The sequence below is a fragment of the Gavialis gangeticus genome, unplaced genomic scaffold, assembly GCF_001723915.1.
Source record: "Gavialis gangeticus isolate Ggan-Ray unplaced genomic scaffold, GavGan_comp1, whole genome shotgun sequence".
NCBI lineage: Eukaryota > Metazoa > Chordata > Crocodylia > Gavialidae > Gavialis > Gavialis gangeticus.
The window spans coordinates 9,809,158-9,827,814 of record NW_017729009.1 but is presented as its reverse complement, the minus strand read 5'-3'; the positions used below and the strand labels follow the sequence as shown (position 1 = coordinate 9,827,814).

The 18,657-nt window shown below is 49.6% G+C and overlaps 1 protein-coding gene across 1 annotated transcript; it reads left to right on the top strand.

Moving 5' to 3' along the window:
• Window positions 1–3,221: 3,221 nt before the first annotated feature.
• LOC109292501 lies at window positions 3,222–16,952 on the top strand. Its single transcript, XM_019509957.1, has 14 exons — window positions 3,222–3,823; window positions 4,569–4,673; window positions 6,382–6,537; window positions 7,463–7,526; window positions 7,932–7,995; window positions 8,983–9,068; window positions 10,233–10,409; window positions 11,662–11,715; window positions 12,317–12,484; window positions 13,488–13,555; window positions 13,764–13,806; window positions 14,418–14,481; window positions 15,040–15,119; window positions 16,160–16,952. Exons 1-14 carry the CDS (start codon window positions 3,642–3,644, stop codon window positions 16,196–16,198), a joined length of 1,350 nt encoding a protein of 449 aa, XP_019365502.1. The 5' UTR covers window positions 3,222–3,641; the 3' UTR covers window positions 16,199–16,952.
• Window positions 16,953–18,657: the final 1,705 nt, after the last annotated feature.

Sequence of the window (18,657 nt, the reverse complement as noted above, 5' to 3'; positions counted from 1 at the left end):
TTTAATGTGCATTAAAGCAGTACAGAAAAATGTGCTCTTTAGCGAATGGGCATTAATATAGGCTAATGAACGTTTTTCTAGTACCCCACAATAGAGAGTCTAGATTTAGTGTGCATTACCTAAAGCGCATTCATTGCACATGTAGATATGCCCTTTGATTTCTACTGGGGCCTTTTTTATTTGCTAATGGCCATGATGCTCATTAACACGGTGTATTTATTTCAGTGGGCAAAAGCTCAGAACTTGAGTGCTACTGAGTCACCTGCCTTTTGGCGTGAAGGATATTTAAGCCATCCAGATTCTTGCTCAAGCTGACCAACATGATGAATGCTGTCCCTGCTGTTTCTTTTTTGGCTCCTCTGTGTTGTCGTCGTCGTCTTCATCAGCACTGAAATGGCAGGTTCTTTTGTCACCGGTGCAGCTGCACGGTGCAGGGAGGGCGCAGCAGAGGAGTTTGAACTCGGGTAAAGGGAGCAGGAACTCTAATTAGAAAACGGTGTCCTTTGAAACAAATAGTTGATCGACCCTTTCTTTTTAACCCTGTGGGCAGGTGGGAAGAGTATCATAGAGGTGCTGACTCTGCTTGTAGGGTGCAGCTTCTTTTCCATTGCAAGCAAACTTGCACAGAAAGTAGGGCCTATAGACCAGGACATTGCAGGAGTAAAGTCACTTTTTCCCCCCCTCCAAAGTGAGGCAGATTTGCTAAAAATAGAGTATATGAGCAGAGTAGCAGGTCCGGTGAGCCTCCCCTGCAAAAGGGTTTGTAACAGGGACCAAGTCTGAACAATGGCAGTGCCCTGCTCCGAATGGCGCCTCTGTCTGCTGGCATCCCCAGGGTGACTGTTTGATTTGGGAGGTTAGTATGACCTGCTGAGACTGAGCATTAAGGAATTATCATCAGTTTGGTCACTGATTTGTGGGTCTGGTGTACGACTGCATCTATTTAAATGGGCTTGCTGCTGGCTGTTGGGTGCCTGCTTGCCAGCAGAAAGGAGGCAGCTTTGGGGCTGACTCGCCTGCTCTCAGGCTGCTGTTGGTAACAAATAGCGCGTGCTTGTTTCTTTGGGGGGCAGCATGTGGTGGGCTGCTCCAGCCCGATTTTGGACTGAGGCAGGGCTGTGCTGTTGTAACGGGGGACCGAAATGCAATGAGGAAGGTGATGCTGGCTGTGGCAGGGCAGGGGGGGTGAAGACATTTTCCTGCCTTGTGTTTTGCTTTCAGTAAGATTTTCGAGGTGCACGTCTGGCCTTTCATGCCCCCTCGTGGAGCCCGCTTGAGTGCCTGGCTCTGGCCACTTGATGTCTCAGTTGTGGCTGCATTTTTCTAGCCGTATGGGAGAGCATTAGAGCAGTTTCCCTGTATTTTTTTTCCTAGCCTGTTTTGTTATTTTTGCTTGTGAGCGCTTTGTACCAAGAAAGGTCCTTTTGATTCTTTGGGCATAAAGGACACGGGAAATAACAAGTTGTAAGAGTACATGAATGAAACACCTGCACAGAAGAGTTTTGTCGACTGCGTGCCCAGAGTGCTGCGCTTTGGATGGTTATTATGTAAATAGCTGCTGTCAGAGCTCTAGTTTATAGTTATTATTCCACCAAAATGAGGGTTTCTTCCTGAATATGGACTCCAGGCTTGGATCGGTTTATGGTTATGGATGAACAGAAAGAGCTTTTCTCAGGTGGTTCTGAATAATGCCTCCAAATGAGGCACTTTCAGGATGATGTAGAGTGGATTATTCTGGGTAACGCACGTGGTGTCTAACAAAATGCTTGGTGGAGGCTGCTCAGTTCAGCGTGGACACGTGGGGAGGTTCATCTTTCAGTTCAAATGCCTCCGTGGTTGCTGGTCTGCGTACAAGACAGTGCATGTTCGTGTCCGGAGGTGGGTGTGGGGCCTTGGATAGGAACTGAAAAATAACCTGGTGTGTTTGGGCTACAGGAAGAGAAACTGCTCTGGAGTGATTGCGCGTCTGAGTAGGACCCGGGATCCAGCGTGCGGCACGCTCTCCTCCTGCCCCTGCCACCTTTCCTCTGGGAGCAGAGAGTGCGCTCTTCAGTCTGAGCGGTTGGAGTTTGCACCCGATCTGCCTGGGCATTACCGCTTCCCTGTGGAGCAAGGCAGCAGAGTCAGGCCCAGAAGTTCTTGTTTTGCCCAAATTTTTAATGATCAGATGTCTCACCTTGCCTGTTTTGCTCCCAGCTGTGTTACTCAGGCCTGTCTCTAGCCCACCTTCTGATGCCTTTCCTCCATGCCCATGTCTGTGGTTGGGAAATGCAGGGTGTTTAGCAGGTTAGGATGGTAGCATTTACAGATGGAGATGCCAGTAGGTGTGGTGACTCTAGGGTCCTCTGTAGGTACCAAAGCAAGCCAAGCTGCTGTAATTATGTAAGCCTGTGGTAGGGGTTCAGTTAGAAAGTAGGGTAGATTTGCACCTTTTGGACTAACCGAAGTAGGTTATAGATAGCAGAAACTTTGGGGAGCTGAAGCTCGTTTCATCAGCTGCTGTGAAAGGACATGCAGAAAGCAAAGTAGGAGAGAGGAATGGGAATGCGCTGTGCTGGGTTCATGGTGATAACTGGATGGGTGGAGCATGAATTTGTCAGTGTAAGAAGGGGCCTGTCTCTACTGATGCCTTGTTCCCTTCCCTGTGGCATGGCACTGACTGAGAATGTTTTTGGCAGGTTATTGGGACTGAAGATGTTCAGGGTTTTAGGTCTTGTCCTCTGTGGCCTGCTGATGCCATCTGAAGGGCTGAGAGTGGGGAGCACCATCATCCCTCAGTCGTCGTATGGAAGGGGTAAGCAAAAACCGTGGGGCGTGTTCACCGTGCACTCTGCAGCCGGGCCATCCAAGATGAGGCTCATCTCGGCAGCCCCTTCTCGTCCTCGTTCTGCTCCGTGCCTGTTTTTTTTGCAGTTGCTTATTCATCTTTTTGCAGTCCCAGCTCCTCTGAGCTCCTGTCTCCTTCAGGAAAGTCAGCTAGCATGTTGCTTTGGAGACTTCCTCCTGCTTGTGCCCATTGAGTTTTGAAGGTCTTAATCTTTCCTGATGTGTAGGGACATGAAGCTGATGTGCAGTGCTGCATCCAGTGTCCCTTCTGCATCTTAAAGAGAATGGGGGGGAGGTGGAGACCATGTCAGGAGCATGGATCAGCTGGGATGGGCCTCCTCGATGCCCAGTCTTCCAGTGGCAAGAGGACCCTGTTGAGGGGTCTTTCCCCACTGCAGCCTCTGCTTGTGCTGAGATTGGGCACCTGCACTGGAGCTGCCATCTCTAGTGCAACTCGTGTGTAGCAAAGGGTCAGGGTAGTCAACCTTATAACATGCAGCTGATAGTTCTGGGTACCATGTCTGCTAGTCCTGTGAATGGTGCCCCTGGGCACGGAGTGCTAAAATTGGACATCTTTTACTGGGTCAGGGCAGTAGCAACTGCTCGGAGCGACTGGCCTGTGCTAACCCTTCCCCTCTAATATTGCACTTACAATTTTACACTTGCAATCAACCGTGGGAACAGAGCGGCAGATTCAGGTTGTTCGAGAGCTGGCCGCAGACATCTCTGTGTCTATTGTTTGCAGCTGCAATGAATCCAGGGCACAACCAGAGGCTGGACTGAGATTCCTGGGGACTTTGCCCTACTTAGCCTGCATGAAAGCAAGGACACGATGCCGTTCTTCTATCTATGACAGGAGATCGGGGTCCAGAGCACCGAGTCTCACAGCAGTGTTTTTCGTTACAGCTTGCGAAGAATTAATGAGCGGCCTTTTCAAGTCTGAATCAAGGAATATCACATTCCCTGGATTAAAATTTACCTCGGTCTTTATCAAAGAGTGAGCAACAAATCGTAGAGTAACGGCTTCTACCCGAGTAACGTGGTCTGTATCGCACTACTGCTCAGAGGCCCCTTCTGCAGACCTGGCCCCCGCGGGGCTGGGGATGGTCCGATCACAACACGGAGGCGGTCCCTGTTCAGTGTCGTGTGTCTTAATCGCAAGCTAATTCTGGGAGCGTCTGCTAGCTGCATTGGCAGCAAAATCGAGGTTTTCTGGGCATGGGGAGGGGGTCACAAAGCAAAGACGCAGGGTTTGGCCATGCGAAGTAGCTGGGGTTGGGGTGTTGTTCACTCCACCAGTAATTCTTGTGATGGGCAAGCCTGGGATTCCAGTAGGGACAGGGTGGGGTCCGTCCTATTGAGGCTAGGGGAGGGCTCAGAGTACCGCGGCCAAGATTAAGGTAGCTGGGCTACCAGCACTGCAGCGCTGGGAGAAGCGGCCATGCCTGAAGGGATCATTTTGGCAGAGAAGCAGCAAATGCAAACCCATTCATCTCTCATGAATTGATGTAATCTCAGGTCAGTGCCCCTAGGAGACCAGTTGCTTTGCACATCGCTTTTAGTCAGGGAGCTGGCTGCAGGGCAGCCTGCAGACGAGTCCCTAGAGCATCAGGCTGCCAAATGTAATATATTGTGCCACAGCCATTAATGTTTATGGAAGGGGGTTGTGGATCCTGTGGGAGTCTCTGCCTCTTTGCCTGGCTGTGTTTCTTTCTTCCCATTTTTCTGATCTCAATTTGCAGCTTGCACGTGGCTACAATTATCATCTACCCGGTCAAGATATTGTGCGTTCCTGGAGTTGGGGTCAAGGTGATATTTACTGCTAAACTCCACATCCTAGGCACTTGGTGAGTGTGGCTGCTGACTCTGTGGCCTTTTGGTCCCTGTCTCCAGTGTAACAGGCTTGGAGGGGAGTGGGGTGGGGGGGAAGGTGGAGGCAGGGTACACAGGGGATTTTTTTCTGGAAACATTTGCAAAAAGTAAAGCCCTTTTCCATTTGGAAACCTCACTGAGGTTTAAGCTTCGTAGCTCACTGAAACTCTACGAATGTCAGATACTGAGCAAAGAAATTCCCCTGGAGACCCTGTAATGGCTTTTGCCCAGTCTCCCCTTACCTGCCCCTGAGATGCTTATGGACTAGTGAAATGTCTGACTGGGCATGTTATTTCTAGACTCGCTCTGCTTACAGATGCTGCTGGGCTAGCAGTGTTTGGAGCAGGCTGCCAGCTTGCATCTACTGTGGTCACCTGGTAACTTTCTGCCTTTCCCTGCACAAAAGCCAGCTGAGCACCTTTGGTCGGTGCACTTGATTGCATCCAACAGCTTTTTCCAAGCAGGGTCCAGAATGAACTTTGGGCACCTCAGAAGTTGTTGGAATTGAATAGTTCATGCTTGCAGATTTTGTATTTCCATGTATCCTGTTTTGCTATAATAGCTAGGTCCTCTGCGTGGTGATTTTGGACCAAGTTAGATTCACTGTAGGCATAGTGCTTACAATGCTTTTTTATTCAAACAGGGACCAAACGCATGTTTCTATGGACTTGTATAGTCCTAAGGATGCCAGAGGTCACACGGGGTTTCTCGGCTTTCCAGCCGTCAGATTATTTATGAAACAGGCTTTGGTCTCATCTTCCTTCTCCTATTTTTTTCCTCTCACAACCAAAACTCCAGATTTTTATGGGGCCCTCCCTTTCTTTTTTTACCTGGGGACAGGTGTCAGGTTCTTGCATTTTGCAGTTCCTTAGTGGTGAGTCCAAGTGACAGGCGGGAGGTCTGCAGGGCAGAGCCCTCCTTTTCCACCTCTCTCATGGGCCTCGCTCCTTCCAGTTTGCTGCTCCACGGCCCTTTCAGATGGCTGCCTTTCTCTTGCTACCTCTGGGTTGGTTCGACCAGATTTATAGGACGTTAGGACACGTGCTCAAGAGTTGGAGGGGAGGCTGCGTTGTATCAGTGGTTTAAAATGTGATGTGTGTAAGCTGGTGAATACGCTGCAGAGGACATCCCAGCAATGCCATCTGAGCAGTGGATAGGCTAAGTGGTCCATGCCGTTTCTGTCACGTTGCTCACCTGTGACTTGCTATCCACTTGGATGCGAGCCAGGATTCGAGAGGGGAAACGTAAGAGCAATGCAGCAGGCTACGCTCTGTAACGTCCCCTATCTCATACAGGAGACATCTGGCTGTTGACTTTCCTGAAGGGCATCAGCATTATTTACAGCGCATCCTCGCTGTACAGCAAATCTAGGCACGTACGACACAGGCCTCTCGCTGGTCTCTGTGGGGCTGGATCCTGCCCATGGAAATCCATGGGACTGCCCCTCGGGAGGTTATCATGCAGTGGGGTTAGGGCCCGAGGAGCTGGGTCTTGGTTGTTAAGTGTGAGGGTCCCTTGAGGACGAAGCCAGTGAGGGGAAGGCAGTGACTCTGGCTGGGATGGAAGGAAGTTGGTTGTAACCTGCACGTGCACCCAGCTTAGCCTCCACCTCTGTAAGGGCAGCATTGCTGGGGAGGTTGTGCTGTGGGCTAATGAGCATCCTCTGTGAATTTGCCCCTGCAGTACCAGCAACATCCTCCCAGGCATGGTCACGATCAGCCTGAAAGTACGCTGCATTGCTCTGGTCCTGCTGACCCAGTTCTCGCCCCTGAGCAACACCTTCCCCATCAACAGCTCCAAGTGTGCCGTGGCCTTCCTTAATGTCACAAGCAGCTTACCGTGAGTGTGGGCGACTTCTGCTTATTGCAGGTTAACCAGCACCAGCGCCCTGTGCTGCTGGTCTGTCAGCACATCTCCTTATTTATTTACCACTGTTTATCCTTCTGCTCTTCTTTGCATGTTCCTATTTCTGCTCCACACCTTTGTCTTGTTTTATTATTATTGCTATTATTGTTATTGTTATAATTACTTCTTCGAGTGCCGGGGAGACGAACCCCCCCATGACCCTATAAACTGTACAGTTACAGATTTAACTCGGTCACTGCTGTTTCTACTAGTGCAGAACCTAGCTCGATGGGCTCATTCTCAGTTAGCACCTACGCACTACCCGAATCAATGCAATCAGCGTTGTACCCTAAGTTTTTTGCACCATGTGTGAGGTCCCCAAAGGCTTGGCGTAGGCCCCCATAGGAGTGTGTCTATAAGCAGCTCTGTGCTTGGATGCCTGGTGCCTCCCGGCCCCTAGCAGCAATGTCACTGGGTTTGCATGGCACGGTGGGCAGGCTAATTAGCCCCACTGAGAAGCAGAGCTAATTTGTTCAATATTGTGCAGATGCACCCAGTTTGGAAGTGCGGGCAGGGGCACCCTTCGTGGGGCCGCACTGGCAGCACCGCATACCACACAGCCCTAGAGCTGATACCTGCTGCTTCTGGTATTGATTCTTGAGGCCCAGGGTTGCAGGCTGCAGAGCATCGTCTGTATGAACTACTCTAAATCTCAGACTCCACTGGTCAAGGGACCGCAATGGAAGAGATCCATCTACCTCCCGTTTGCATCCACATATTCCCCAAAGCCCCGAGCGGCCCCTGGCATGGGTGGCCCAGGAGTCAGGACCCTGTCTCGGACCATGCCAGGCTGAGATGCTTGTTGCTCATATGATGCCGTTTGCTCTTTAGTAGTTGATGCTGTTTGGTTTGCTTGCAGCGACGTCAATGCAGGCGTGATAGCCTCGCTACAGAACAGTGTCACGTTCGAGATACAGACCAAGGTGCGTCTCCTTGTCTCCTGCCTCCTCTGGCCCCTGTGAGCCCAAAGGTCATTAGGGGCAGGATCTAGTCTGTTCTTCCTCTTCCTGCCCAAAGGGCAAGGAGACCTTTGAACCAGTCTTTGCTAACGCTGAAGCTTTAAGCTCCCTGAAGCTTTCCCTTCATACACTGTGAGCACAGTGGTACTTTCATGTGTAGAGATCAGTGAGCAACAGTGGTGACGTGAAGCACTGCTATGCAATGCTCACACGTCCAACCTCCCTCAAAAATATCTTCTGGCCCTGAGATTTCCCTGACCTCTGCACAAATCTTGGAGGTTTGCCACTCCCAGTAGTAAAAGTCTCCGCTATTCGCCCATCATTGTTACAGCCGGTGAGCAGGAAATTACGGTATTTCTTGTGTTTCAGATATCCAAAATATTCTTCAGATCTCTGTCTCTCGGACACGAAACGATGCTGGATGATCTGACAAGTGAGTGTTGCAAACGATCCTTTAAAAAACATTTTCCTTCCCTTTCCTATGACCTAGCCAGGGAGCGATTCCCTTTTCAGCCAGCTCTTAGCTTCCAGTTAAAAAATGGTAGCCTTTGGGGCTTTGAAGATAACCCCTCAGATATGACCCAAATATAACTAACATAAAATGTTTGCCTAAATCTGAAGGGAGCCAGAAACTCTCTTTGAGGGGTCTGACCTCCCCCTTCGTTTTAGGGGGGTTGTTGACTCTGAAGCCTCAAGATGACAATCTTCAATGTATAATGAAAAATGGAAGCATGGAAAAACCAAATTTAATAACAAACGCAGTGACGTGGGACCTGCTTTGCTGACTGTGCTTTTTCACTTTAATTCTGTAAAATCTTAAACGTATCTGAATATAATTTAAACGCATCTGAAACTGCTATAGAGCTTTCACTGGATGACAGCAAAACTGAAGCATGTGGCTGCAGGGAACGCAAGTCCTTGCTAGTTGTTTTTTCATACCAAATTATACCCACATGGTCCCATGCCTCAGCCATTGTCCAGTGCCTCAGTTTGTCTTATTTTGGGTTTTGTCTAACTTAGTCAAATTTGCCCTTTGCAAGGCAAAATGTCCCTTTATCTGTGTTTGCAGCTTACTGCACAAAGTATTATCTGAACTCTGGTTGTGAAGAGACTCATGAGCTCTCCTCTGAGGGAGGGGATCTGTGTCAAGCAATATATTGTCTAGCAATATATAATTCTGGATAGAGACTTGAAGAAGGAGGCTCACTGACTGACCGCTGCTTCCTATCTTAAATGTTTAATCCTGACTCTGATTAGTTTCCACCTCCCCAGAATATAAATATCTCGGGGCAGACTATTTTTGATGCCTGACTAAAAAGATTTCATGGTCTAACTGTGAGGTGATAAAATGCCAGCTCAGTCATGTGCCTCTTCAGCTGCTGCTATGTCTACTTTCGGGTCTCTTTGTGTTTCTATGCAGCTGCACTTCCAATTGAAAGCGGGAAAATCCGGTATGTGATTCAAACTCCGAAGGTCCACAACTGCACTATTGAAGTCCCTGTCCTGGTAAGGGAGTAATGTTTTGGTGGCTAGGATTTCATGGCCATAAACAGGGTCGGTCTGGCGTGGTTTTAGAGCTTCCCCAACCTTGTTCAGAGAAATCATTTGCAGAAATAGTTCTGACTCCTCGGCTGTCGGTGTCTGTGCAGCGGCACAAAGGGCACCGTTCTGCAGCCAGTTGTTCCCGTCTCATTGCACTGACTCACTAAGGCCCTGATCTCACGAGGACTTTCTCATCTGCATTGAATGCCTGTGTAGGGTTTGCAGACTGGAACAGACTCCCCCCCAGAAGCGGTGCAAGCACCTACTCTGGACGCATTCAAGAAGCATTTGGATGCATATCTTATTGGGATCATCTGGCCCCAGCTGACTTCCTGCCCCTTGGGCGGGGGCTGGACCCAGTGATCTCCCGAGGTCCCTTCCAGCCCTAATGTCAAGAAATCTACATCAGCAAATACCAGAGACCCAGGTCCCTCTAGGAGAAAATAACATCTCAGGAGAATTTGAAGGCAGGATAAAAATGTGGGGTAAAAAGATCTGTTCAATGGCAAAGAGAACAGGCTTGTCCTTCTTGACACGTGCTAACCACCGGTGTTTGTCAGCAGAGCTGTTGGCAAGGGCTCGCTGCTGGAGACGCAGGATGGAGATGCTTTTGGCCTTGGTTATGTGGGAGATTGCACCAGATCATCATAGCCCATCTGGCTTTGAGGTCTGCAGATCCATGTGGCGCGTGGTTTAACCAGCCCTATGGGACTACACATTCCCTGGCTAGCTCTGTTCTTGCAGTCTGTCCTCTCTGTCCTGCTGTCCTGGCTGGATCACACAGGGTTGTACAAGGATGACCGTAGTCTCTTAGTTTATGGGGTGCAGCCTCTCTCCCTTTTAGATCTGGAAACTGTGCATTCAGGCCCTGCTCCTGGGCAGCCTATACCTGCTCCCACGCAGCTTCCCACACCCCTGAGAGCGACTCTCCCTGCAAGGTTGGCATTGACCAGTTCTTCCAGTTGTAGCTGGAAACTGTTTTATCAGAAACAAAGGGGAATGAAACGAGACTCCAGAGGGATGTGTGACCCCCTGTTAAGGAGACTATATTTTTCTTTCCCTTATTTTGTGCCTTTGCCTATTCAATAACCTCATAGCGAAGGGGTGAAACCTATATTCTGTTTTCAGACTGAGTATGAGACTGACAGTGGAGAGAAAATCCTCATCCCGCCGGAGCCAGATGGCGATATCAAGTTGCCAGAATATCACGAGACTTCTGAGGCCATTGGGCAGACTGTACTCACTTTTATCTACTCCAGAATTGTCTTACCAAAACCTCTGTCCATCCCTTGCACTCCTGCGACGGTGAGTGACATGCTCGCTGTTACAGAAACATGGGTGCTTTCTCTCTAGCTTACCTGTGGGATGTTTCCTCCATCCTTGAGCTTCTCTGTGTCTTGGATCAATCCAGGAGGCACCTGGTTGCAAGTCCCAGTTTTGCAGGGAGAGCAGGAGGAGGCGCGTTATTAGAGCACAACATCTAATGCACCTCTGGCTGTAGAGACATGGCAGGGGTGGTGGACTGTATGATGAAGGGGTAGAGCTGTGTTGCAGACCTCCTAAAGGCAGGCTCTCTATGGGAATGCATGTGTGTCTGATGGGGGGCCGTGGGGGGAGAGGAAGAATGAGAGACGTGGGATACAGGTTACAAGGGAAGACTCTGGAGGACAGGGAGAGGAGGCATGAACAGGCAAATTAAGCAGAGAATTTAATGGAGGACAAGGCAGGGTTAAGTGCAGGTTTTAGACAAGAGAAATGAATCATGCAAATTAGCAAGTGCATATGCATAAACATGCACTTTAAGGTATTTGCATAAAATCTCCGGCTTTCTGGACCCGCCGCCTGATCCAGGGTGAGTCTGTCTTTCACGGAGCTGGGAGTCACTGTATGCAGCCCCGTATCTCGACTGAGAGCTGCTTTTTCTGTTTGCCTGAAAGACATCGGATGTAGATGCTGGGCAAACCTCGGCTGCACCTGAAGGGTGGGGTTAAAGTTGAAAGAAAAAGAAAATATCTGGGAATGAGATGAGTAACACTGCAGGCCTGGAGATGGGCAGTCAGGTTAGGCTGCTTTTCTGGAAACAAGGGACCCAGGCAGCTGTCCCCAAGACTCACTTGCACCCTGTTGTTTTGGATAAGGAAATGCTTTGCCCCAAGCTGCCATGGTTCCTGCAAGGTCTGGTCGGCCGGGACGGGAGCTGCGGTTCATGAAAGATTATCCCCATTTTGTGAGGCCTAGGATGCAGGCATCTCGCTGTGCTGGGGGACGTGGTGCTCTGCTGAGCGGCTGTGGGGAAGGATCCCGGGGACAGCGGGGGCCTTGCAGGGGGCAGGAAATCCCCTGTAGATGGGTGATTCGGTGGAGAAAAAAGGCTGAAACCCAGGACTGGCTGTGGGCTGAGTTATTTGTTGCCTGCAAATGTCCCCTCTGGCTTTATGTGGGCAAGGAGGTCACCCCACAAAATGCAGAAAAAGGACCGCGAAGCTGTGGCATCAGTGGCCTTGCTCCACAGCAGAGCCAGGCGCTTCCACCTGACCGTTGTGTTTCTTTCAAACAGTTTTATGAAACGACCGCGCTCGAGAACATTATTACGGATCTGATCGTTTCCAGGGTGAGTCGGTCTGAGTCTCACGGGGGCTTTTCCCTGCCTCGCCAGACCTCGGATTCCTTTTATCCCAAAGCCAAACAGACCTTGATGCCAGAAGCATCGGTGCCCTGGCTGACCCCTCGCAGCCCTGCACTGCCCATGCTGGTCCCACTGCGGTCATTCATTACACGTAATCCCTGCTGCTTGGACTCATGCTTGGCTTTGCTCTGAGTCCAAGAGCAGGCCTTGCAGAAAGGGGAAGGATGCAGTGCTGTTGCAGCCTGGACATGCTGAGATAGAAAGCAGCAGGCTGCCCAAAGGAACAGAGAGAGCCAGAAAGGTCTGCAGACAGGTGAAGGGGAGTGGGGAGCAGAGACAGATGCTGAACATCTGTCTGGGAAGGGTGGGCTTGCAAAGACTGCATTGTCCTGTGCAAGACTGCCAGCATTGGTGTGTGCTGCTGGGCCTCCAGAAGGCATACGCAGCAAGCACCACTGCTGACTCCAGGGGCCCACAGTTTATCATTTGGACCCCCATCCTCACATGCCCATTGCTTCCTCATGTTCCCTCCCTTGGGATGTGCGCACCAGCTGAAGCCTCAACCTTGACGCCCGGTTTCTTCCAGTGCTCGATCTGTCCCGTGATCTTTTCCTCACTCGTCATCAACATCAAGGTGCTTAGGCCTCTGGAGGTGTACTTGGACGTGGGTGTGTGCAACATGAACATCTCTCTCACTCTGGAGATTGTCACTAAGCATGGGAATGGCAGCTTGAGTCTCCTGAAGCTGGAAGTAGTAAGTGAGAAGAGAGGAAGCTCTTATTTAGTTTCAAGGGGTAAAGAAAAGAAAAGGAGGGGGTTGGGGGTCATGGCTAGCAACCAGCTGCTCTCTGCATCCACAGGCTGGTGGGTGGGTTTGGGTGTCCCACAAAGTGTATTTGTTCAGAATAGGCATCTCTCCTGTGAGATGAGTTTCCAGCTGCAGGGCAGCCTCCTGGATGATGCTGTGAAACAAATGCAAGCATTAAAAACCTCTGCACTGGAAATACTCAGCCCAGCCCAGCCCAGACTGTGTAGCCGGAGAGCAGCTCCGTGGGCACTGGACGATCCCCTTGAATCGCTTGAGAGCATCAAATCTCACCTACAGCAGTGGCAAAAAGTCCATCCACCTGAGCGCTGAACCAGGGGTGTCTGTGGGATTTGGATAAGGAGGGGGCTGGGATTCCAGCAGGAAATGAGACCTCCCTCATCCAGAGTGCTTTATGCAGGGGGTGTGTGGGTGACGGAGCTGGCACTCGGTGCTTTCCTGACTCGCCTCTTCCTACAGAGGCTGCCTTAATTTCTGCTGAGTATTTAAAAATAATCCGTTCCTGTGCGCAGCCCCCGCGGGCCGTGAGCCTCTGCAGGTGCAAGCAGACTGGGGGCTGAGGCTGCATTTGTGCGGTCTTCCTGCACGTTCATGTCCAGCAACGAGGGTTTTGAATGGTCTTTCCTTCCCACGCATGTGAAGAAAGCACCAAGATGTGGGACAGATCCTGGCTCATGTTTCTCCTTTGTCTAACTCTTGATGAAGGCATGAGCAACGTGGCAAAGGGAAGCTCTTGCTTCTGGTTGTGGGCATTTGCATAAAATCACAGAGCTTGCCGGGTGGTCATTGCCACTCTCCCTTCGGTGAGGGGCTTGGCCTACAGCAGGGAGGAACGTCTCTGTTGTATTTTGGAGCTGAAGCCGGTGGTTTTTAGAGCTGAGGCAGGCTCAAATCCACCTTTTGGTGACTCTCTCTCATGTCTTCATTGCAGAGACTTGATATGACAGCTATACTTCAAGTTACCAACGGGCATGTACTGTTTATTACAACCCTGGACAGGTATCAGGACATGGAAGCGTTTTTCTCTAAAGGGGGGTTAACATTATAAAGGACAATTTGCATCTAATGTGACAGGCAATATAGATGGAAATGAGGGTTCCTTATCTGGACTTGAGGTTTTAAAAGAGGATGGGACCCAAAAACTCTGAGGAAATGACATTTCTGTCTGAGATGGACTCATCTCGCTGTCTTTTTTTTTTCTCTGCAGATTGCACATCAGATGGATTTCCTCGGTTGTTGGACGGGTTAATGTAAGTTCCTAGTGTTATTACTCTGGGTGTTATCCTAGGAGGCAGAGGCAAAATGTTTGCAAGAAGTCGTGGTCTAGATGAAGGACTGTGCGGTGAGTGCATGGCTGGCTGGATAACTGCGCTCAAAAAGCAATTGTTGGACGACTCCCTTTCAAGGCAGGATGAGGCATCAAGGGCAGTGCTGTAGGGGTCTGCCCTGGTTCCAGACTTGTTCCAGGTCTTCGTGATGCCTTGGGTGATGGACATGATTGCTGCCATGTGCTATTGCAGCTGCTGACTTGGTGGGAGTGGAAGAGTCAGGTTGCCCAATGCTCCTCCCTCCGCTGCTCGGGGCCCCTGGGGGCCAATACTTATGAGTAAATGGGCTCTTTGGATAAGACTATTGTTATTTTCTTGAAGATTTCTGTTCAGGTCAGTGGGGAGCAAGCCACTGCAGGCTTGTTCTAATTACCCATTGCTCAACTCACAGGTGTTTTGCTATTCAGCAGACATCTGTAGCACTCAAGCTTTTCAGCCCCCTTCACGTAGCATTATTGAAATCCAGTTACTGCTAGATAACGTGGGGGATGTTCTTGGGTGCAGTTCCTGACAAAGTCATCTCTGTTTTGCAGGTCGAACGCCTTTACCCAACCCTGAAAGCTTTTGTCTTGAAAATTATAATGAAGAACATCAACTGTAAGTCTGGGGAGACGCTTTCTTCAGCAATTTCTCGTTAGTCATGAACCGAGTTGCACAGCTCAGAGTGTGAATGGTCACAAATTGTTTGTGGGGTCGTTCAGGAACGCCATCTTAGGTGACTGATTGCAAGAGAGAATTTGAGAGAGTGGCATTTAACTTCTCACTTGCCCTTTATTTGGGGAATTTTGTTTTCCAAGAGTGAGTGCAGAGCACCGAAGTGGCACAGGAAAATCACTTCGATATCCTATTAAGTGTTGCTCTGCTCAGTGGCTTCTGCTAGTCGTGGTACTTCTGCCTCTTGGTGCAGAGCACATGCATGTCTCCCCCTGCCCCTTCTCTCCACCCTGGCCTGCCTGCTTGCTTTGTATACATGCCCGCTCCAGGCCCTGGCAGCAAGCTCTGCCCCCGCTCTTTCCTGACCCACGATAGCACTTCCCCCTGTTCAGCATCCTGCTTTGTGCGCTCAAGTCCGAATTGAGGAACTCGCCATGCGTGGGGAGTCCTGTGTCTAGCCCCCTGCAGTCCACGTGTGCTGAGCCATGTGTTTTGTTTCAGTTAATCTCCAAAAAGGGAAGTTCCCACTCCATAAATGGCCAGGATTGAAACCCAAAGCTGCCAAGTGCCGTTTTGCTAAGGTAAGCTTCTGACATGGGCGTTCACTTCTTCCTCCAGCACCGTATTGCTGCCTTGTGGTATCTCTCCGCAGTGCTTTGCAGTCTGAAGCCTACTAAAGCATATGCTTGAGGACTTGCCTTGGGCATTGCAGAAACCAGCTCTTAACCCCAAATCTTAGCTGGCCCCTAGCACTCTTGCAGCTGAGGCTGGGGCTGCAGTTGTCTGCAGACACGTGCTGTGCCTCTTGTAGCAGTCCCTGTTTTAGAAATGAGGCCCCGACCCCACTGTGTTTCTCCATGCGAGAGAGAGACTGTGGGAGAAGGCTAACACTTGCACTGGCACCTGCAAATTTGGGGACCTGTCTCTGGCAAATGCTGGTTTCCCAAGGGTTTGGTTCAAAGCAAACGGTTCTCTCCACCCTGGGAGAGCCCAGCGGCTAGGCTGCGCTGAAGCCCGTCCCACCTTGTGATTCACCCAGGTGAGATGAAAGCCAGCTCAGGATGTCTGGTGCTGCCCTCACACCTCTCGCTTGCAGGGTTGACCCATGGAGAGGTCTTGTTCACTGGGTGTGTTGTCTTGTTTGCTCTTGGCCAGGCTTTGGCATGCCAACTAGCATCACTTCCGAGGAGCTTGCCTGCCTGTACAGGGGTGTTAAAAGACCTCTTCAATTGTCCAAAGCTTAGGCAAACATTGGGGGGGGGAACCCTCTTTGTCCGTGCAGACAAGCCCCTGGTGATTATTGCATTTACTGCAAAAAGTCAATGCAATGTACTTGTTGCCATTGTGACAACAAGTTCAGCTTGATAAAATGCTCTGGGATTCCAGGGCCTTGCTTTTTAAATGGAAATCTTATTCTCCTGCCTAAATGTCTTCCAGAAAAACTGGGTTTTGTTTCCATAGCTGCATCTGACCCTATGGGGATTTGCACTTTAAATGTACCCCCTCACGTCGCTGTGCTGTAGACCACTTCTCTGCCCTGCTGGGAAAGCGCCTGACCAAGAGAAGGAGTCCCTCCTTCAGGTCAGGGAGTGACTCGAGCATTTTCCATTTGTTGTTCTAGCGCTGCATTGTGTGCTGTAACCGTGGCAAGAAGGGATAATGTCCGAGATGCGGTGCTTGCTGTTGTGCCCCTGACACGGAGCAGGAGGGAAGACAGACCACCATGCACCAAGAGATTTAAGTCCTGTTTCCCTTTTCCCTCCACTGTAAGATTTTTATGCTAACATGGGGGGAAAAAAACAACACATCCTTTTGCATTTCCGATGAAGAAATACAGGAAATCTGAATGGGCTCCTTAATAATTATTAAGTGAACACTGTCCGAGTTGCTATTTTTCAGATCAGCTCTGTCTTGGGTTATATGGTTTAGGGGGAGATGGAGGACTCTGTGGTTATTTTGCTGTTGCTTTTGTTTGCTCTTTTAATAAACCTTCCTCCTTCCAGCACTCAAGCTGTGCTCTTTCCCCCTTGCTGCAGAGTTCAGTTCCCCGCTGGATAAACCAGCACACGCAGATCGGGGTTATAAGGTTTCGGAGGAGCTCAGGTGGGCATGGGTAATTCCATCTGTTGGTCCTCAGGGAATCGTAGCTGTTAGAAATGAGAAAAATCCTGCTTGCTTTTCTGACCCGTGGCTCCCTATAACCTGCTTTCTACGGCTGCGTTCGACTGTTTGTTGTTTTTGTTTGTTAAATAATTTATCTCATTTTTATTGTAAGCTGCTCTGGTCTTTTTGGGGGAGGGCAGCATATCAATCAAGTAAATAAGCCTAGTCTTCAAGGTAATCCGTGAAGGAGGGGAAAATGCGTTTGTGCCCTTTTCTGGCTTGTTATGATGTTCATTTATATATAGCTCTATAAAAAAAAAATATGAAAGCTTTGTTTCTCATTTTCTTTTTCCTTGTAAATAGTATGAGTGTTAAGCCTTATTTGATTACTTTGTGGGGAACTCTAGAAATCCTTTAATTGAAAGTCTGGGGATGTCGGGTCTCAAATGGATTTAGTACCTGGGTGCTAATCCATGTATAGTAAGTAGCCTGCCGAGCAGTCCTTTCCCCCTTGGTTATTCGGGCTCATTCACGGCCTCTCGGGGTAGGCGAGACTGCTGTAGCCCTGAGTACATCCCTGACAGCAAGATCTCGATAAAGCAAAACAAATTTCAGTCCACCCCACCCCGAGTGCCGCCATCCTTCCTCAGCCAAAACCTCCTGAACGAAGACTTCACCTGAGCAAGATCTTCAGTGTTTCCTAATTGTTCTTACTGTGCAGTAAATTAACTGTGAACACAATGATGAAACGTTCAGGCAATGGCAGCTGGATTTAAAGGATTTGTGTGAAAATCGTAGAAAATGAGGGGTGGAAGGGAGCTCAGGAGGTCACATCTAGTCCAGCCCCCTGCTCCAAGCAGGACCAGCCCCAACTACATCATCCCAGCCAGGGCTTGTCTCCCCGGGTCTTCAACACCTCCAAGGATGGAGACGCCACCACCTCTCTGGGTAACCCCTTTCAGTGCTTCACCACCTTCCTGGTGAGAGTTTTTCCTAATATCCAATCTCCACTTTCCTGGCTGCAAGTTGAGCCCATTGCTCCTTGTCCTGTCATCTGCCACCGCTGAGACCAAATGGTTGTGTAAAGATAAAAACATCCTTAGCCCCGGAGCAATCCTCATGTTTTCTTTAGCATGCAGCGAGTAAAAGAAATAAAACATTAAATCACATCCATTCAAAAGGAAGAGAGGAATTATTGCTCCCTCTGGCTTTTCCAGTGCTGGCTGGCCCCATGGACTGCAGCGTGTCTGCTGCTCTGAGCTTTGTACGAACATCTTGTGCAGCTGCATGGGATGTGATAAAGTAAAATAAAGAAAAGGGTGGGGGGTTTAACTGGAACCTCCAGTTGTTGTTTTTTTTTTTTTCCATTTTGGAATACTTTAAGGAAAACATTAAAAAAGAATACAATTTTCTTGTGTGCTTTCAAAGGGGAAAAAAAATCCCGGTGGGGCCTTTTATCTTTACAAAGTGCACGCTCTGTCCAGGTCACATCATTGCACATATCGTATGTCTTTAGAGGGTGACAGAGAGCTAAGGGAAAGCCGGCACCCCCGAGACAAAATACAGGGTTATGCGCATGTGCAATAGCCCATTGACTGCAAGCAACCGGCCACCTTTCCAGGGGCTAAAAGTCACCCTGCATCTCTGTTGATATATCTGAACAGTTCACGGATAAGCACATGAGCATCATTTCTTGTGCTGGATTGAAAAAAAGAAACAAAAACATCCCGAACTGGCAGCCCGGTCCCACCAGAGCTGGGTAGACCTGGGCTGTGCAAATCCATAAATAATCTGACCTGGAAAATACTCTGATTCCCTGGGCCCCAGGTGAACCAGGAGGATCTTGAGTAATGAAACCAGCCTGGTTGACCCTATGCTGGGCAGCAGCAACATCTATAAAACTAGTCAGGCATCCTTGACAGAGAGTTGATTGTGCTGATGAGAAGCTTAGGTTGAGCTTGTTGTGGTTTAATCTGCTGTTGGCAACTGCTTTATGGTTTTACTTTATTCCCACAA